Source organism: Tripterygium wilfordii, chromosome 10 (genome assembly GCF_013401445.1).
Source record: "Tripterygium wilfordii isolate XIE 37 chromosome 10, ASM1340144v1, whole genome shotgun sequence".
Lineage (NCBI taxonomy): Eukaryota > Viridiplantae > Streptophyta > Magnoliopsida > Celastrales > Celastraceae > Tripterygium > Tripterygium wilfordii.
Window position 1 is genome coordinate 10,314,071 of NC_052241.1, and position 15,746 is coordinate 10,329,816.

The window sequence follows — 15,746 nt, forward strand, 5'->3', positions numbered from 1 at the left end:
ATGTACATATTATGAGTTTTTAAGCTTTTGATTTCTACTACACCATTTACTCTTCGGTGATCCAAAATGTGCATAAACCTTTCTAAAGCATGTTCTAAGAACATTACTACTATCAACTGATAATCGGTTGCAATGTTCAATTCCAATGTGAAGCGTCTTTCTCAGCGGCATCAAAAAAAATTACTGGTTAATCATAAACTGTTGTTCAACATAAACTTCAATTACCAAGTAACAAGTGAATTGTTCTGGACAAATATCACTGTCAATCAGCAAAAGAAAATTAAAAGAACACAAATTGTACTATATTAATTAAGAACCAGATCTTGGAATTCAGTAAACTAGAAGTTAACTAAAAATCAAGTAGCAGCTATAGAACAATTAGTGACTGTTCTATTTCCATTAGATCAGTGTCTACAGCCAACACAAATCATCCTCCAAAGAAAGCAAAACAAACAGAGATTGTGTTTGGTTAGGTTAACTTAACTGCAAGCCTGGTTTGCGACATGGAACCTTTTTGCCTGACGAGCTGCAGCCTCCTCGGAGACTAATCCTTGTATAAGCAGAGTCTTCACCTCCCAAGACGAGTAAGGAAATCCTTTTCTTGCATACGAATTCAACAAGGCAGCACTCGCCTGCTTTAGCAACCTAGCGAAGGCATTCTCCTCATCGTTCCTAGCCGTTGATTCTAGGAGAGTCAGATCTGGTCTGTACCGTTCGAACGTTCTCGATCCAAACACATTTGATATCGTCGATCTCTGCGGCACCATCCTTGGCCATTCCTCCCTCCTGCTGCTCCAGAACCTACCACAACAACAACAACAACAACTAATCCGAGTCAGCTCCCAGTCAACTCGGACGATTCTTGGCGAGTTAAATCGGAAGATTCAAAACTAATGGATGGAAAGGTAGAGAGATCTTACTGTGGTGTGCATCTTCCTCTGGTTCTTGTGTAGAGAAAGCCAAGCCTTGGCTTGTGAGTGGTTGCGGCCGCGTCCATGGCTGGATGGCAAGGAGTGATTAGAAATAGTAGAAGGAGGAGAGGATTCAGTAGAGAAGTCCTGCCCATCTTGTTAGCCTGCTCGCAAATCTAAGCTTCCATTTCGAGTGTAGCCGTCTTCTTTTATTGGTATTTGGGATCCGAGTTTCTTGAGATAACCGTTGATTCATTTTCAATTCAAATCCTCCGTACTTGAGAGTGAGACCAGTGTCCTTTTTTGGTCTAATGAGGATAAATTTGTAATTGACTAATACAAAGGAAAATTATACACGCGCGTCCGAGCTGGGAAGTTGGAAACTTGTTTTTTCTTTTTCCTTTCTCGTAAACTATAACTAAAGTTGTAAACGGACGATCAAGTTTTTCAAGATGTAACTGGTCAGAACAGCCCTAGCTGAAACTTTGTTCTGAAACCTTGTTCTTTGTACAACCAACATGAAAATAATTTTTTCATGTTGATCGGTTATTTCAATTATAAATCGATTTTTTAAAAAATTATATATTTTTTTAAAAAATAACCAACCGATCGTTAGGTTATTGGTGGGAACAACCCTAGCTGGAACCTTGTTTGTGGATAACTAACTTTTTTTCTTGTTACATTGCATGGGCTCTAGGAATAAGCCCAGGCCAGCTAGTAAGCTCCCAACCCCTTTTGAGTCTTGAGGTCTGGAAGACTGGAACCTTGTTTGTGGATAACTTATTTTTTTTCTTGTGACATTGCATGGGCTCTAGGAAGGAATAAGCCCAGGCCAGCTAGTAGCTCCCACCCCTCTTTAGTCTTGAGGTCTGGAACCTTGTTTGTGGATAACTTATTTTTTTTCTTGTGACATTGCATGGGCTCTAGGAAGGAATAAGCCCAGGCCAGCTAGTAAGCTCCCACCCCTCTTGAGGTCAAGGGTACAAATCCTTACGATCTAAAAAAAAGATATATGGGCCAATTAGGCAATGGGTTTAAATCCCCAATAGCCTTTAGGCCTTTAGCATTCAAAAGGGCAAAAAAAAATTGGGCCATTTCACTTGATCTCAACTTTCAAGTAGACGGACAACATGTATGCATGGACTTGAAGCCACGAACTCCAGTATCCTACCCCACTATGACAAGTCTACATTTTGGTTCCTAGTTGAACAACAGTACTTGTCCGGACTTTAATTTTTTAATTTTTTGGATTAGATTTCAAACATACTTAATTGATCAAATTTGAACAAATAAATTTAACAATAACCTAATTTAGATTAGGGTCTGGGTAAATAAATCGGATAAGATTTTATTTGAATTAGAGTTTCAGACATATAACTTATGTTCAAACTTGATTTAATATGACGAAAAAATTCGGTCCGGATGACAAGATTTTGCCACCACTAGTTAGAGACTAAGGAATATGACCCATTGATACTCAAAAACCTCTTGAATGGTTAAGCATAAACATTATTTTATTCACCCTTGCTGCAGCTCCCAAAAGCTCACTAATTATATTATTTCATGACTCATTTATAACAAGCTACACGTACAGTCTTTATTAAGTACATACTCTTCATTTGCATTAAACGGCACCGTCTAATCCCCCTTTTTATTTTCCTTCCTCGTATAAACCCCTACCCGCATCAAAAAGATTTTTAAAAAAAAAAACAAAGGGCAAATTAACTACGGTCCCGCTCCACGTGTCACTCTCTCAAGCATCAGCCCTCCTTCCCGCTCCAGGAGAACCACTGCCCTGAGCCACGGTGCTCTCTTTTCTGTTGAACTTGAGCCTCGAAGCTTCCTCCCGTGAGATCTGAAATGCGTTGGCCAAAACATCCGCTGGAATGCCTCTGATGGCCGAGGTTTTTCCAGCCAGAGTACTGATCATGGCGTTGTCGTTAGTTTTGAAGGAAACCCATTCGAATCTCTCGCTCTCAGCGCGTTTAACGATCGCGAAGTTTTGTGGCACTGTCAAGACCTGTCCCTGCTGGAGCTCTCCGTCGAACACCGTCTGGCCGTAGTTGTCCACTATCTGAATCCTCGCTCGGCCCCTGATCGCGTAGACGATGCTGTGTGCGTTCAAGTTGTAGTAGGGCACCATTAAAGCATTCTGCAGAATTCAATCAACAAATTTAGGTCATGGAGGGAAAATCGAAATTTGAAATTGAGCTTTCGATTTTCGAGTTCGCAGTTACATTTTTGAGAACGCCGTACTCGGCGCTGAGTTGATACTGCCGGAGGATAGGGAGGTTGAAGCTGTTAACGGTGCTGATGCGACCAGTTTCTGGCGAGTAGATGTCCGCGCGTGAGGGATCGCCGATGTTCTCCTTCAACCTCCATGAGCACAGAGTCTCTTCAATTCCATTACCACGTCCGTACCTTCTCGGGCTCTCTTCTTGTTCGTATCTCTCGTCTTGTAAGCTTGGTGGCCTGACCACCTGAAGCTCACCTCCTTTAACTTTCACAATTTGGCCTCTGTCGTCGTTGTCGTTCTGAATCCTCTCAATAAGCTTCTGGTCCACGTTAAAGGCCTCGGCCAGGATTCGTGAATCGAAGCCGCAGAAAACGTTGTTGCAAGAAGATCTCTGTCCACTTCCTTGCTGTCCCCGGCTATGGCCTTGTTCACCGCGTCTCCTCTGCTCCTCTTGTGGCTCGAAATCGTGTTCTGGGTTACCAGCTAAGTGGAATTTCTGTTGCATAAAATCAAATAAACAAATTCAGATTTGGGAAATTCTTGTTTACATTTTAATTGTTGCTAGGTTTCTTACTCTCGGGCGGAGATCGAGCTGGTTTGCGTTGTTGCTGACATCGATGAGACTGACAGAGACAACCTCCTCGTTGCCATTGTTGTAAGCCCAGTAAGGAATTCCAGCAGGAATAAACAACACATCTCCTTCACGGAAATGATGAATCTTCTGGTGCTGGTCTTGGAACCTACGTCTGCCTTGTCCTTGTTGGGATGATCCTCGTGAATCTTGGAATGTTTCAGGGCAACCGGAGATGACGGCGCCATTAATTCCCCTACCTAGCAAATCATAACCGATAACCAAATCAACAAACTGGAATGCTGCCATGGAAAAGCAAATTAACGCGTACTAATTATTTATTACCTTTGATGATGTATATGAGTTGAGGAGAGTTGCTGAAGTGAGGCAATAGAAGGCCATTGGGTTCAATCTTGCGGCGAACTACGGCAACACCAGCACACTGGAATTGGTCATGGCTAGGGTCCCAGGACTCAATTCTTCCGGCCTCACACTCAACGCGATTGTTGGGTTCGAGTGCTTGGATCCTGTCAAGTTGGCACTGATTCTGGGTTTGTTGCCATTGCTGGCGAGCTAAGCAGCCGGTGAAGAAGACAAGAAAGCATAGGGAAAGAGGGAGCAAGGAAGTAGTCTTAGCCATGGTGGGTATTAGAGCTAGACTTGTTTGAATTGGGTAAGTGAATGGTGGTGGGTATTTATTGAAGAGAATGGGAAGTGGCGTAGTGACACATTAGGTCTGTGTGTGTAAGGAAAGTTTGGCCATTCTTCATTGTGCATGGCTACCTGCGCTTGCTTTCTTACACCTCACAAGGACAATTGAAGATAGGTGTCTTAAGGTTTCAGAGATGAAGACAGATAGGCGATAGCTAAACAGAACCAAAACAAGGCATCGTGCGATCTGTCCGTACTACTTGAGGTTTCTTTTGTGGCTCCTTCTAATTCTTGGTGTGCAAACGAACTCTTAATTAACCTAAATTAACTGCTAACAGGATTGTCTGCTAACATTGTCCGTCTCGCTAAGACATATTTAATGTTTGTTTTCTATGCCTTTTTTTTTGTTTGTCACCTCTTTTTATAACTAAAGAATCACCCACCCCTAACACTCTTGCAGATAATTGAGTGAACATAAACATTTAACTAATAAGCCCCCGAACTTGAAAGTTTCCCGCCTACCAACATGGTAAATCATAAGTCGAGGCTCAATGCATTAAGACCCACTAGGCACTAGCAAACTGAAATCTACTAGCAAGCCCCCACTTGCATGCCAAAGACCATGCACAGGTGGCCACCAAGAAATTGTTAACAACTTGAATCAATTCTGGGTGCGCCTTTGACTAGAGCGTCTAGCCAGGCCGAAGACAAACTAAACCACCTTAAATTGGTTTGTGTTTGGTACCCCGCTAGGTCTCAAAAGCAACTAATTTGTTTTTCATTCAGTTCAATGGTACAGCTATATCAAGTAAATCTGTTCAAAAATCTAGTACTAGAAATTCAAATTTAGTACCACTAGAGGTAGCGATTTCAACACTGAATTTCCCTGCAATTTCAATCACAGACATTCAATTTGTTTACCAATGTGGGATCCATAAGTTTTTGAATTTGATACACACCAAACGTGTAATTAAAATTGCAATGACTTCTACAATAAGAACCTCATCTGGGCTTCAATATTTGAATTCATCTAAAGTTGACACCTTACACTTTCATTTGCATTCCAACAGATAATCATATCAGCTTTAAAGGAAGCGTGATTAACAAATCCAAAGCATGCAAGCAACATCAACTTTATAAAAACCAATTGTAGAATCCAAAGATGCAGTGCAAAAGGAGAATCCGACAACCAAAATAGAAAATACACTACGATACTAGGCAGCTAAAACCTATAACTATCCAACAAGCGTACTGCATACCTGCACTGTGGACAAGGAAACCAACTATAATCACAAATCCAAGTAGTCATGCAAGATTTCCTAGACAAGATATTCTAAAAAAGGATAAGCAAATCCACCATTGTCCTAACAAATGTACTAACCATAACTGGAGATTTGATGTCAACAACTTAATCTTTGGAGGTTTTGTTGATGAGTGACTTGTGAATGTGAGGTATGACACCACCCCCGGCAATGGTTCCTTTGATGAGGGTGTCAAGCTCCTCATCCCCTCTAATGGCCAACTGAAGATGCCTTGGAGTGATTCTCTTCACCTTCAAATCCTTGCTTGCATTGCCAGCAAGCTCAAGCACCTCTGCAGTCAGGTACTCCAGGATTGAAGCCAAGTAGACAGCAGCAGTAGCTCCAACTCTCCCATTTGCTTGAGTCCTAGTCTTCAGATGACGATGAATCCGACCCACTGGAAACTGAACTCCCATGCAAGAAAACACATTTGTTAGATCAACAAATTATGTGTCCAAATGTAAACACAGTTGGAATTCTGAATAAAATCACAGACATCAGAATAGAACTAGTACTACTGCATTCCACTAAGATCTGGGTCTCTCAACTTATTATAAATTGTGCATAAAATGAAGGATAGTTCAACTCACCTTTGTATCATAATTTCAATACAATACACTTATAATTTTTTATTGGCCACTAAACCACATACAAAAAGACCAACTTCAGATTAGTATTTTTTATCAGAAAATAAATTATCATTGAAATCAATAAATAAAAGGGTTGACAGCCTCATGAGCAACTAAAGCATAGATCAAGGAAATTCCTGTAACCAAACTTGTAAGCCATCAAAATTCTTAAAAAGATGAGTAAAAGAATGTGGCACTCCATTGCCGAGGAACATAACCTTTAGTATTGAATTCTATAACCTTTAATCAATTGAAAGGTCTAATCGATTAAAACAAAATTCAAAGATATTTTGCTTTCAGGACAACATAAGAACTTATCATATAATTTGATTATCTGAGATGAAAATACCAATAAATCAAGCAGCACTTTTAGTGTCTATTTCTACAAATATTTCACTAATTGTAATTTTTTTCGCGTTCTTAATTTGGTACTTGAGAATCAGACATAACGAAGCAGAATCCGGGCAATCATACAACCACCAAGAACTCCATGAGATGAATACATGAAAAAGAGAGTCCAATATCTATGGAAAAAGAGTACTTTATCCAGACATAATGCCCATACAGATCCGCATCTACTTGTTCTATTTTTATCACTGTATGCTGCAGATTGTTAATTATATTCAACTACATATGCCATTAAATCTAGAATACATATTTTACCTTGTTTGTAAATGTTTGAATGCATAACAGGCACGAGGAAGGAGGGCAAGATCGACAAAAACGGTGATGTACAAGGGCAAAGCGGTAAAACGTTACCTGAATACCAGCTCGGGATGACCGGGAAACTTGCCGTTTCTTGTCCTTGTCCTTATCCTTGTTCGCCGCGGTGGTCTTCGCCGCCAGAAGCCCCTTCCCTCCTTTTCCAGCCATTGTTCTTCCTTACTCTTCTTTTTTTTTTCAAAAAATTAACACAACATGAGAAGTATGTGATTTAAGCGTCAATATTCACGATTCTTTCGGAATTATAAGAATAATCACAAACACAAAGGCTCATATGAACCCAGATCTCGTTGATTTTGAGTGTGTGAAAGAAAATTGTCGAATTCTTCACGGACATTGTAGTCTATGAAGATTTTCCCGTAAAATTCATACAGATCGCAGTATCCAAAAGAAGACAAATAAATCTAGGAAATAGAGAATATATGGACCAAGAATTAAGAAAAACAGCAAAGATCAAAATCAAAGATGAAACGAAAAGAGCAGTTGAGAAAGAGAGACCTGAGCAGCTTGGAATCAGAATCGGGAAGAGAATTCTGGAGAGATCGTTCAGAGAGACAGTTTTTTTGGGTTTAATGGGGTAATTGAATAGTATTCTTTCAATGTGTCCGAGTTTTGAAATGGCTGAAAACAAAAACAGCGGCTAATTTGGGTGGGAAATTTTACAGTTTTGGGAATTCAAAATTTTTCTTACTTTACTTAGCTAAATGTCCTTTTGGCCACATATGTCACACGTTGATGTGGTGTATGGTAACTAATATTATAGTAAATTTCATAAGAGCGTAATCAAAATTCTCATTTGATTATTATTATACAAATTTCATACCTAACATAAATTGCAACACTTTATTTAAATGTAAAAACAATTTGTTTAAGGTGATCAAAATCTTGAAAGATTGAAGCCCAAGAAGAAAAGGAGCTAGACCCAAACTCGGATAAGCCCAAACCTCTATCCTTTACCTTGAATAACATTCGAGATACAGAGAACATTGTGGCACAACCATGAAAAAGGATTGAACACGGAGATGGGCAGCGGCCTAGAGCTTGTCCTCATACATTGTTTCGGCGACGATGAGAGAAGATTTGTCAATCTCGTGTAGTGCACACACTTGAGGGACGTTGATTACGCGCCTACGAAGGTGCTGGAAGGATGCGAGGGTGAATGATTAATGAAACTGTTGAATCGGGGATGAGTATATAGTATCTATCATTTTGCATCTTCCCATTTATCTCTACTCTATATATCTAAAGTTACATCCAAAAATGTGAATTACCAAATTTGGTTACCCACTTGGTTCTTACATTGAGACTCTATTTGATGGTTTGGGGATGCAAAATGATAGTTATCCATTTTGCATCCTACACTGAATATGCTCTGCATTTTGTTTGTTTTTTTTTTTTTAACGGAGAAGGGGATTCGAATCACATCATATTTATAACTTTAACTAGTGGTTCGAATGTGATGCTCTAAGTCGTTGGTATCAATTCATGAGTAGTTGTTAATAATTTCAAATTAGAATTATAAACCATTTTCATCCCAATTACGGATGATTTGATCTCACATTCTTTAAATTGTCGTGATCTAATTAGGCTGGATACACCATATCAGCATATAACATTGCATATTAAAACCATTGAATATTTTCACAACAGTCTCCTTCAACCTTATGGTAAACTACATTTTTTTTCAATGGAAGGCAGATAACTAGCTGTATTCTCCTATAGATTCTTCATAGTTGAAACCAGCGTAACATATCTAAATCCATAACATATTTTCCTGCATAACGGTGTTGGTCTAAATTGAAAAAGGACACATTTTAGGGAACGAGGTTTCTGCTCCCAAGGGCTTAACCTCACATCAATTGAGCCATCACAGCCAGCAAGTCTCTGCTCAGGGCTTCATCAACAAACTCTGTTCCTCGGAGACAACAATATAAAACCAGCAACATAAACACAAAATATCCACACCCAATTCGGGAAAGTAGGCAGATTTTGATAGTAAAAAATAATACCGAAAGCCAATTTAAGGAACCAATCAAGTTTTCCACCAAAATTTGTAACTTGATCAGCTCGCCCTGTTCTTATTCAAGATTTTATTGATATTACTAAATCACACCCTTACACCAAAAAAAAAAAGACGCAGCAGAGGGTGATTTTCCAGATTTTTGTCAGTTCTAGTTGACTATATATACATATACGAGATTTAATAATTCTCGACTAATTTCCCAAATCAAAAACAAAGGGAAAATGGAGCAAAATTTTTATGGCTCGTCTTCAATCACTGAAGCCAAACCAGATCGCACACTCTTTGATTTCACCACCGCCGGTAGTATCCGTCCTTTCACAACCGGCACCTTCTCTTCCTCAGACTTCTCATCTAAAGTAAACAAAGATTCCTTCAATACCGTCCAATCAATCGTGTTCTCTGCACAGCACCGATTGACGATGCCGGTGGTTGTACCAGCGAAAGACTGCTTCTTTTCGACTTTGAAATCGGAATCGTCGTCCTCTGCGGGAGCAGGAGGGGGAGGGGGAGTGGCGCGTGCGGTTTTAATGTTAGGGGAGAGCCATTTGGCATTGAAGTAACCGGTACGTCGCCAAGGCGGAACGTCCATTCCCTTTTTCTTCAAGCTATGCTTTGCTGCCTCCGCCGCGACGGCGATGATCCTTTGGAGACGATCGGCCTTGCCGACAAAGATGTAAGGCAAGGACTGGAGGACAGTTTTGTACTCCTTGGTTGATCGAGCGATCTCAAATTCCGATCTGAAATCTATATCAATAAGCAATCTCTCGCCCTTGATTATCACGTCTATATATTCATACTCCCCTGTAAAAGATGAAGATTAATTATTTATTATGCTTCCATAACCTTCTCATCCAACAGAAGAACATACGAAGATTCATACTCTCGATAGTTTGTTTTTTTTTCCCAGGAGACAAACACGAATTAGGGAACATTTTAGGGAGACATTTAATTACCAGCTGGATAAGAGGGGGATTTTTCCCAGCTAGATTTGCAAATTGAAGCGTCGTATCCGAGAGCCACCAATCCATCAGTGACAACCTTCCTGCAGCCATTGTTTTTGCACTTGGAGATCTTGTCCTTCTCGACGATCTTTGCAGTGTCGGCTAGCAAATTCCTCTCACAAACACTAGCACAAAGGACCAAATTCTGTCCAGCACAAAAGCACATATTTCAGACACACAAAACAACCAGAAACATAGAAAATAGAGATATGATCTCTTAATCTGAATCTACCTTCAGAATTTCGCACGCTTCGCCAGAGGAAGAAAATTTGGAGCCATCAAAAGAGTCCAATTCGTCATCAGAACTATCGCTGCCATTACGGTTGAAGCAATTGGAACGGTGGCGGCCATACTGCACGCCAGTTGAGTGCTTCTCGTTGTTCTCCTCGAGGAAATTCTGCACCATCTTATCCAAGCAGACCGAGCTTGGCTCGAACTCAGAGAATTCAGTTGAGCCATGTTTGATCAAATGCAGCTCCTCTGTGGCGCCGGTCTTTTCTGCAACAGAGTTTCTCAGGAACTGGCGCTCGAACAGCCTCTTCCACCGTGATTTCACCACCGGCTTCACTGGCTCCAACAGAATCGGTTCTTCTAGTCCGTGAGAATCAATGGGCTGGATCTTCGCCGTGAAAGGCATGGTCGGTATGACCGGGTACAAAGCTTAGCCTTGTTAAGCTACACAATCATCAAATTAAAATCTAAACAACTCTCCTGTTTTTTCTTGATTCTTCTCCAGTTCAAGAAATACGATCATTTCAAAGAGATCTCAATAGAAATGAGATGGAAACAACAGAAAAGAAAAGGGAGGCTTTCTACAGTCTACAAATCCATCGAAACCAAAAACTAATACACGAGTATCAAATGATGACTCCACAACACTCTGTGTCCTGAGATCAGCAAATCGAATCAATATAGAACCGAGACTCTCTGGCCAAAGAAAAATGCGTTTCTCTCCGATTATTTTATAATGATTTCACTTAATCCTGAGAGATAAAGCATGGAATAACTTAGAAGCTCTGCCAAGCACAGTAACTTTTGCTTTTAGGTTTCTAGATGCCGCGCCAGTTCACAAAAACGCGACGAAACGAGAACGTCACGTTTTCACTTCGGGAGTGTAAACCACAATCGGCATCCGGAAACACCATTCAATTACCGGATTTCAGTTTTGCTTTCTCTCACCGATGCGATCTCCGGCGAAGTCCGAGAAAATCAAAGGGAAATAAGAGATTGGTTTTTGGCTTTCTGCGTCGTTTTTGGCTCACTGAAGAAGAAGATAAGGATTAGGCGAGAGGCTCCAAGGTTTTATAAGGTGGTTGGACTGTAGTAGATTTAACTGAGTATGAAGTTTTCGCCACGTATGCATCCCACGTGGCATCAGACTACCTGCCCGAACTTGTTATTCCAAAACTGCCCTTCACCGCATGGTAGTTTTAATTATGATAATGCTTGAGACCCCCTCATTTAATATGGAGTGGGTCCTACATATGTGTTATGATTATGTCCATAATTTTTTCATCTATAAACTTACATAATCTAGGGGTAAGCAAAAAAGACATACCACATAGATTAAAAAAATATATAAACCTTATCAAAAAAGCCACATAAGCATGTCACATGTTTATGTAAGTTTATGAATATTTATTTTATGGATGTGTAGTGCTTCCGTTTAATGAATGACTAGTTTAATGTCATATAGATTTGAGGTCATATTTTGAAGATCTTTAGCATTGTTCTTTTAATTATGGATGACAAAAAAAATATCGGTTACATGTCGATTCTGGATCAGATAACAACACTTGTTAACGAGATATTTATATATTCGGATCCTAATCCTGATTGTTTTAAATTCAGACAATAACCTACTCCGGATTAAGGTTCGGACAAATAAATCTTTCAAGATCTATGTGTTTAGACTTGGATTCAATTTCAAAAATGTTAATTTTTTTTTGGTTGGATTCAAATTTCAAACGTCTAATTTATATTTAAATTTAATTTAATGTGAGTCGAACAAATTCCATCATCTAAATATAATTTTGTCAGCCTTAATTTTAAGCCTCCTCGTGATGAGCAAACTGTTCAAGGCTTTTGCAAAACGTCATTCACAATTGTCGCGTGGGAAACTTCCAGAAAACCAATCTCTTCAGGTTGATTTTTCGCGTGGTATCATTGAAATGACGGAAATGACATTCTTGGAAATATCGAACTTACCTAATAAATTGGCTAGATGAATTACAGACAAAAGGGTATTATTGTCATTGAAATCATTTGGGATCCATTTCTAAGGCCCGTTGTTTTGAATGGAAGTTGGAAGGTATCGGATGGGACAATGGTGGTTATTGTCGCTTTCTTGACGATTAGGCCCCTATTTTGTTGGCTCTCTACAGGTAACGGAAAGTGGATATGACAGTAATTTAGCTAAAGGTGGAGGGTTTTAAATGACAGAAAGAGTAGTGGATGGTGAAGTGCGGTCCATCTTTAAGGACACGTGGAGACGCACTTCCTTTAGAGTTCGTAAAAAATCAATTTGGGATGGAATGACGTGTTTATAAAATATTTATATATTCATACCTTAATTCGGATTGAATTTCAAACGTACCTAATTGATCAAACCCAGATTAATTTAAATCCATACAAATAAATCGGACAACAAACTAATCCAATTAGGATCCACACAAGCAAACTATTATGTTTGGATCGGGATCTGATTTTAAATCAGACAAATTTTTTATTTTGATCCAAATTTCGGATATATAACTTATTTTCAAATTTAATTTAATCTGAGTCAAACAAATTCCGTTATCCAGATGAAACATAATTTTGCGGTCCCTACTTTACATTTCCGTTTTCTGGGATGAAGCCGCGTGTCGCGAGTTACAAGGCAGACAGAAATATGATGTCGTTTCTTTAAATGCCACGGGAGATGCTACCACAATACCACCTGTCTCGTGGGCCCCACAAAGATCTCTATGTGGGCCTTCGTTTTTCTTTCTCCAGAACTTGTAGAACCCACAATCTCCGTTCAAGTCTGTACGTGGGCTTCTTTCATAGTAAGTTAAAGCCCATCAAACCCATCATAGCAATCCCACCTAATTTTGTTGTCAATTTCGAAGTCCTAAATTTCTCTTGATTTAGAAAAAAAACTATAGTTTAAGGTGGTAGATGAGATGTCAAATCTAGGTTACATGAAGACCCATAGGCCATAACCCTTGTAATTAAGACAGTTTGTACACCAAATCAATATGGAAAATGCTATATATGCATAAGTTTTTCATTCGGAAAAGTGTGGATAGACCACTCAAAGATAAGTTCGTTTGCAATTGTGTCACTTAAAGAAAAAAAATTTCAATTATGTCACCCAATGTTCTTAATTTAGGCAAATAGATCACTCCGGTCCAATTCCGATCAATTTCAACCAAAAATTATTGACCGGACTAATTGCGACCACATATCAACGTTTTTTGCTGACGTGAAATCTATATTTTATATTTATTTTTTTCATTTCAAATTACACGTCATTTTGAACTTTTATGCATTAGAGATGCTTTCTGGATAATGTTTTTTTGCCAATGGACAACTCAATTAGATGTTACACATAAAATGTGGTCACTAAGGGATATTTTTTAAATTGTTTTGTTACCAATCATTCAACAACATCATGTTCCCATGTTCTAAAAGATAATCAAATATATCAATATGATGTGGAATGATAAGTCTCCGTTCGGAGATGTATGTACTCAAATCCGGACCCGTCTCAAGAGATGTGTGGAATCCCATGTTTATTAGAGCCCAAATTAGACCTACTATAAGACCAATATCAAACAATGTCAATACGATGTGGGATGGTAAGTCTTTGAGAAGTATGATACTATTAGTATAAAAATACCTCAAGCATTACATGTTTTGTAAGTCAGGATGTCCTTCTTTACTACACACTCTCTCTCTCTCATCAATCTCTTTACAGATTCAAGCCCTTGGTTTTTTATATTTTAGTTGGCTATGTTCATCATGATAACTCTTCATCTTTTGATTTCCATACTCTTCCAGGACCTCATAATGGAGTAACTTTTAAAAGGAATCTGTTGCATCACCCCTATCAAACATTGCCACATTTTAGATTTAAAGCATAATGCTCCATCAAACTCACTGATTTTTCTTTTGAAACAGGACAGTGAAATTCGAACTCTAGTCATCAGGTGATACACATCATTCTTACCACTTCGATTGATGGCTCAAGCGTATCAAACTCGTAGATTTAGTTACTCGTGATTTCGACAATAAAAAGGAAACGTATAATATATTCAACTTTTTATCCTTTTCTTTTTCCTTTCTTGACTTGTGAAGTCGAATAAAATTAAGCATTTGAAGACCAAAACGTAATGTCACAACAAAATTCATGAAAGGGATAATTACACTGGCTCGAAGGAAAGACAATCCCCTCCTTTACTCCATTGCTTTTTCAGTTTTTCTTCAGTTTTTCTTACCATCACTTCTTGCGTAAATGAAAGCGAAGTGGGCTTAACGCGTTTTGTTATACCCACTTAGGCTACTTTATATTGGAACGCACACTATTCTCATTCCCATCATAACTCATAATCGAAGGACGAATATGGGCAATCTGTCGTTTTGAGGCATTGAAAACCTTGTTGAAATTCTAAGTGCAAACAAGACATTGATGGGCCCGTACATATTTGTTTTTAATGGATTGTCGCTGATAGTTCGTAAGCCAAAAAAATGCGTTTATAATGTGAGAGTTGTTGAGCTTTCATTATAAGCCACTTGGTTATGATAAATGGATGTGGGAATTTTAGTCTCGACAGAACACAGCTGGACTTATATGCCGTAGAGCAACGGTGATACCAAACTGTTATAAATCGGAGACTCGTAGAGCCAGCCTCGCGCATGCAGTGCCCTCCAGTTTAAGAACTAAGTGGGCTGACCTTTCACTCAAGCAACACGGGTTAACTACCCGTTTAGAATGGGCAGGCCAGTGGAGAGCCTTATTGGGCCCGTGGAGAGCCTTATCGCGCCACAAGCCCACATTACCTGGCCTTATGTATATAAATATAGAATAATAGTGTAGGTGGATCATGCACTTAACTGGCCCAAACCGAATCCACTTGGCCCGTTTATTAGCCTAAACCTTAATACATTAGAGCATCCACAATGGGATGATTTTGAAGTGCTTGAGATGATACTTTCTTGATAAATTAAGCGCTAGATGTTCACAATGGGTACTTGAGATGATACTTTCTTGATAAGTTAAGCACTACATGCACACTTGTGATAAAAAATGACACTTGAAAAATTAGTTCATACTTGATCTTTGAAGTGTATGATAATTGATGAATAGTGAAGAGAGAGGTGATGAAAAAGGAAGAGAGATGTGATGAAAAGTAAGAGAGAGATGATGGAAAGAGAGAGAGAAGATAAAAAGGAAGAGAGAGGTGATGAAAAATAAGAGAGATGATGAAAAAGAAGAGAGAGAAAATAAAGAAAATGAATATAGAGTGTTGGAATGTATGGAGTGTTGATGAATAGTATAGATTGTGGGACCCAATCACCCAATTAAATTGTGCCACCTAAGAGAAATGAGAAGAAAGAGAATATAATTTAGTGAAATTTGGAGTGTGTGCACAAGTAGCACCATTGTGGATGCTCTTATGCGGTTATGCCTATTGACTTGGATTGAGTGATTGACTT

General features: G+C 39.1%; 4 protein-coding genes across 5 annotated transcripts; all 4 read right to left on the reverse strand.

Annotated features, from left to right (window-relative positions):
* Positions 1-280: 280 nt before the first annotated feature.
* Positions 281-1,181, reverse strand: LOC120007862 (protodermal factor 1). Its single transcript, XM_038858330.1, has 2 exons — positions 921-1,181; positions 281-801 (listed from the first exon to the last, which is right to left on the reverse strand). The coding sequence occupies exons 1-2, from the start codon at positions 1,064-1,066 to the stop codon at positions 480-482; spliced, it is 468 nt and encodes a 155-aa protein (XP_038714258.1). The 5' UTR covers positions 1,067-1,181; the 3' UTR covers positions 281-479.
* Positions 1,182-2,649: 1,468 nt separating this feature from the next.
* LOC120006896 (11S globulin seed storage protein 1-like) lies at positions 2,650-4,750 on the reverse strand. Its single transcript, XM_038857015.1, has 4 exons — positions 4,064-4,750; positions 3,722-3,978; positions 3,149-3,643; positions 2,650-3,063 (listed from the first exon to the last, which is right to left on the reverse strand). The coding sequence occupies exons 1-4, from the start codon at positions 4,356-4,358 to the stop codon at positions 2,665-2,667; spliced, it is 1,446 nt and encodes a 481-aa protein (XP_038712943.1). The 5' UTR covers positions 4,359-4,750; the 3' UTR covers positions 2,650-2,664.
* Positions 4,751-5,486: 736 nt separating this feature from the next.
* LOC120007898 (histone H2A variant 1-like) lies at positions 5,487-7,669 on the reverse strand. Of its 2 annotated transcripts, none has more exons than XM_038858376.1 (3): positions 7,521-7,669; positions 7,059-7,186; positions 5,487-6,074 (listed from the first exon to the last, which is right to left on the reverse strand). In XM_038858376.1, the coding sequence occupies exons 2-3, from the start codon at positions 7,170-7,172 to the stop codon at positions 5,778-5,780; spliced, it is 411 nt and encodes a 136-aa protein (XP_038714304.1). In that variant the 5' UTR covers positions 7,173-7,186; positions 7,521-7,669; the 3' UTR covers positions 5,487-5,777. The 2 variants fall into 2 exon arrangements, with proteins under 2 accessions (XP_038714304.1, XP_038714306.1); XM_038858378.1 differs by having other exon boundaries at positions 7,059-7,189; positions 7,521-7,611.
* Positions 7,670-9,025: 1,356 nt separating this feature from the next.
* LOC120007897 lies at positions 9,026-11,337 on the reverse strand. The gene is made up of 3 exons (XM_038858375.1): positions 10,279-11,337; positions 9,999-10,191; positions 9,026-9,846 (listed from the first exon to the last, which is right to left on the reverse strand). The coding sequence occupies exons 1-3, from the start codon at positions 10,681-10,683 to the stop codon at positions 9,281-9,283; spliced, it is 1,164 nt and encodes a 387-aa protein (XP_038714303.1). The 5' UTR covers positions 10,684-11,337; the 3' UTR covers positions 9,026-9,280.
* Positions 11,338-15,746: the final 4,409 nt, after the last annotated feature.

Excerpts from the sequence above, each read along its gene's own strand:
- LOC120007897 (XM_038858375.1), bottom strand. The coding sequence starts at position 10,683 with ATGCCTTTCACGGCGAAGATCCAGCCCATTGATTCTCACGGACTAGAA. Across the intron at positions 10,192-10,278 it reads AAGCGTGCGAAATTCTGAAG|AATTTGGTCCTTTGTGCTAG; the intron begins GTAGATTCAGAT and ends TGTGCTGGACAG. Across the intron at positions 9,847-9,998 it reads ATCCCCCTCTTATCCAGCTG|GGGAGTATGAATATATAGAC; the intron begins GTAATTAAATGT and ends CATCTTTTACAG.
- LOC120007862 (XM_038858330.1), bottom strand. The coding sequence starts at position 1,066 with ATGGGCAGGACTTCTCTACTGAATCCTCTCCTCCTTCTACTATTTCTA. Across the intron at positions 802-920 it reads AGAGGAAGATGCACACCACA|GTTCTGGAGCAGCAGGAGGG; the intron begins GTAAGATCTCTC and ends TTGTTGTGGTAG.
- LOC120006896 (XM_038857015.1), bottom strand. The coding sequence starts at position 4,358 with ATGGCTAAGACTACTTCCTTGCTCCCTCTTTCCCTATGCTTTCTTGTC. Across the intron at positions 3,979-4,063 it reads ACTCATATACATCATCAAAG|GTAGGGGAATTAATGGCGCC; the intron begins GTAATAAATAAT and ends ATGATTTGCTAG. Across the intron at positions 3,064-3,148 it reads AGTACGGCGTTCTCAAAAAT|AATGCTTTAATGGTGCCCTA; the intron begins GTAACTGCGAAC and ends TGAATTCTGCAG.
- LOC120007898 (XM_038858376.1), bottom strand. The coding sequence starts at position 7,172 with ATGGCTGGAAAAGGAGGGAAGGGGCTTCTGGCGGCGAAGACCACCGCG. Across the intron at positions 6,075-7,058 it reads CATCCCGAGCTGGTATTCAG|TTTCCAGTGGGTCGGATTCA; the intron begins GTAACGTTTTAC and ends ATGGGAGTTCAG.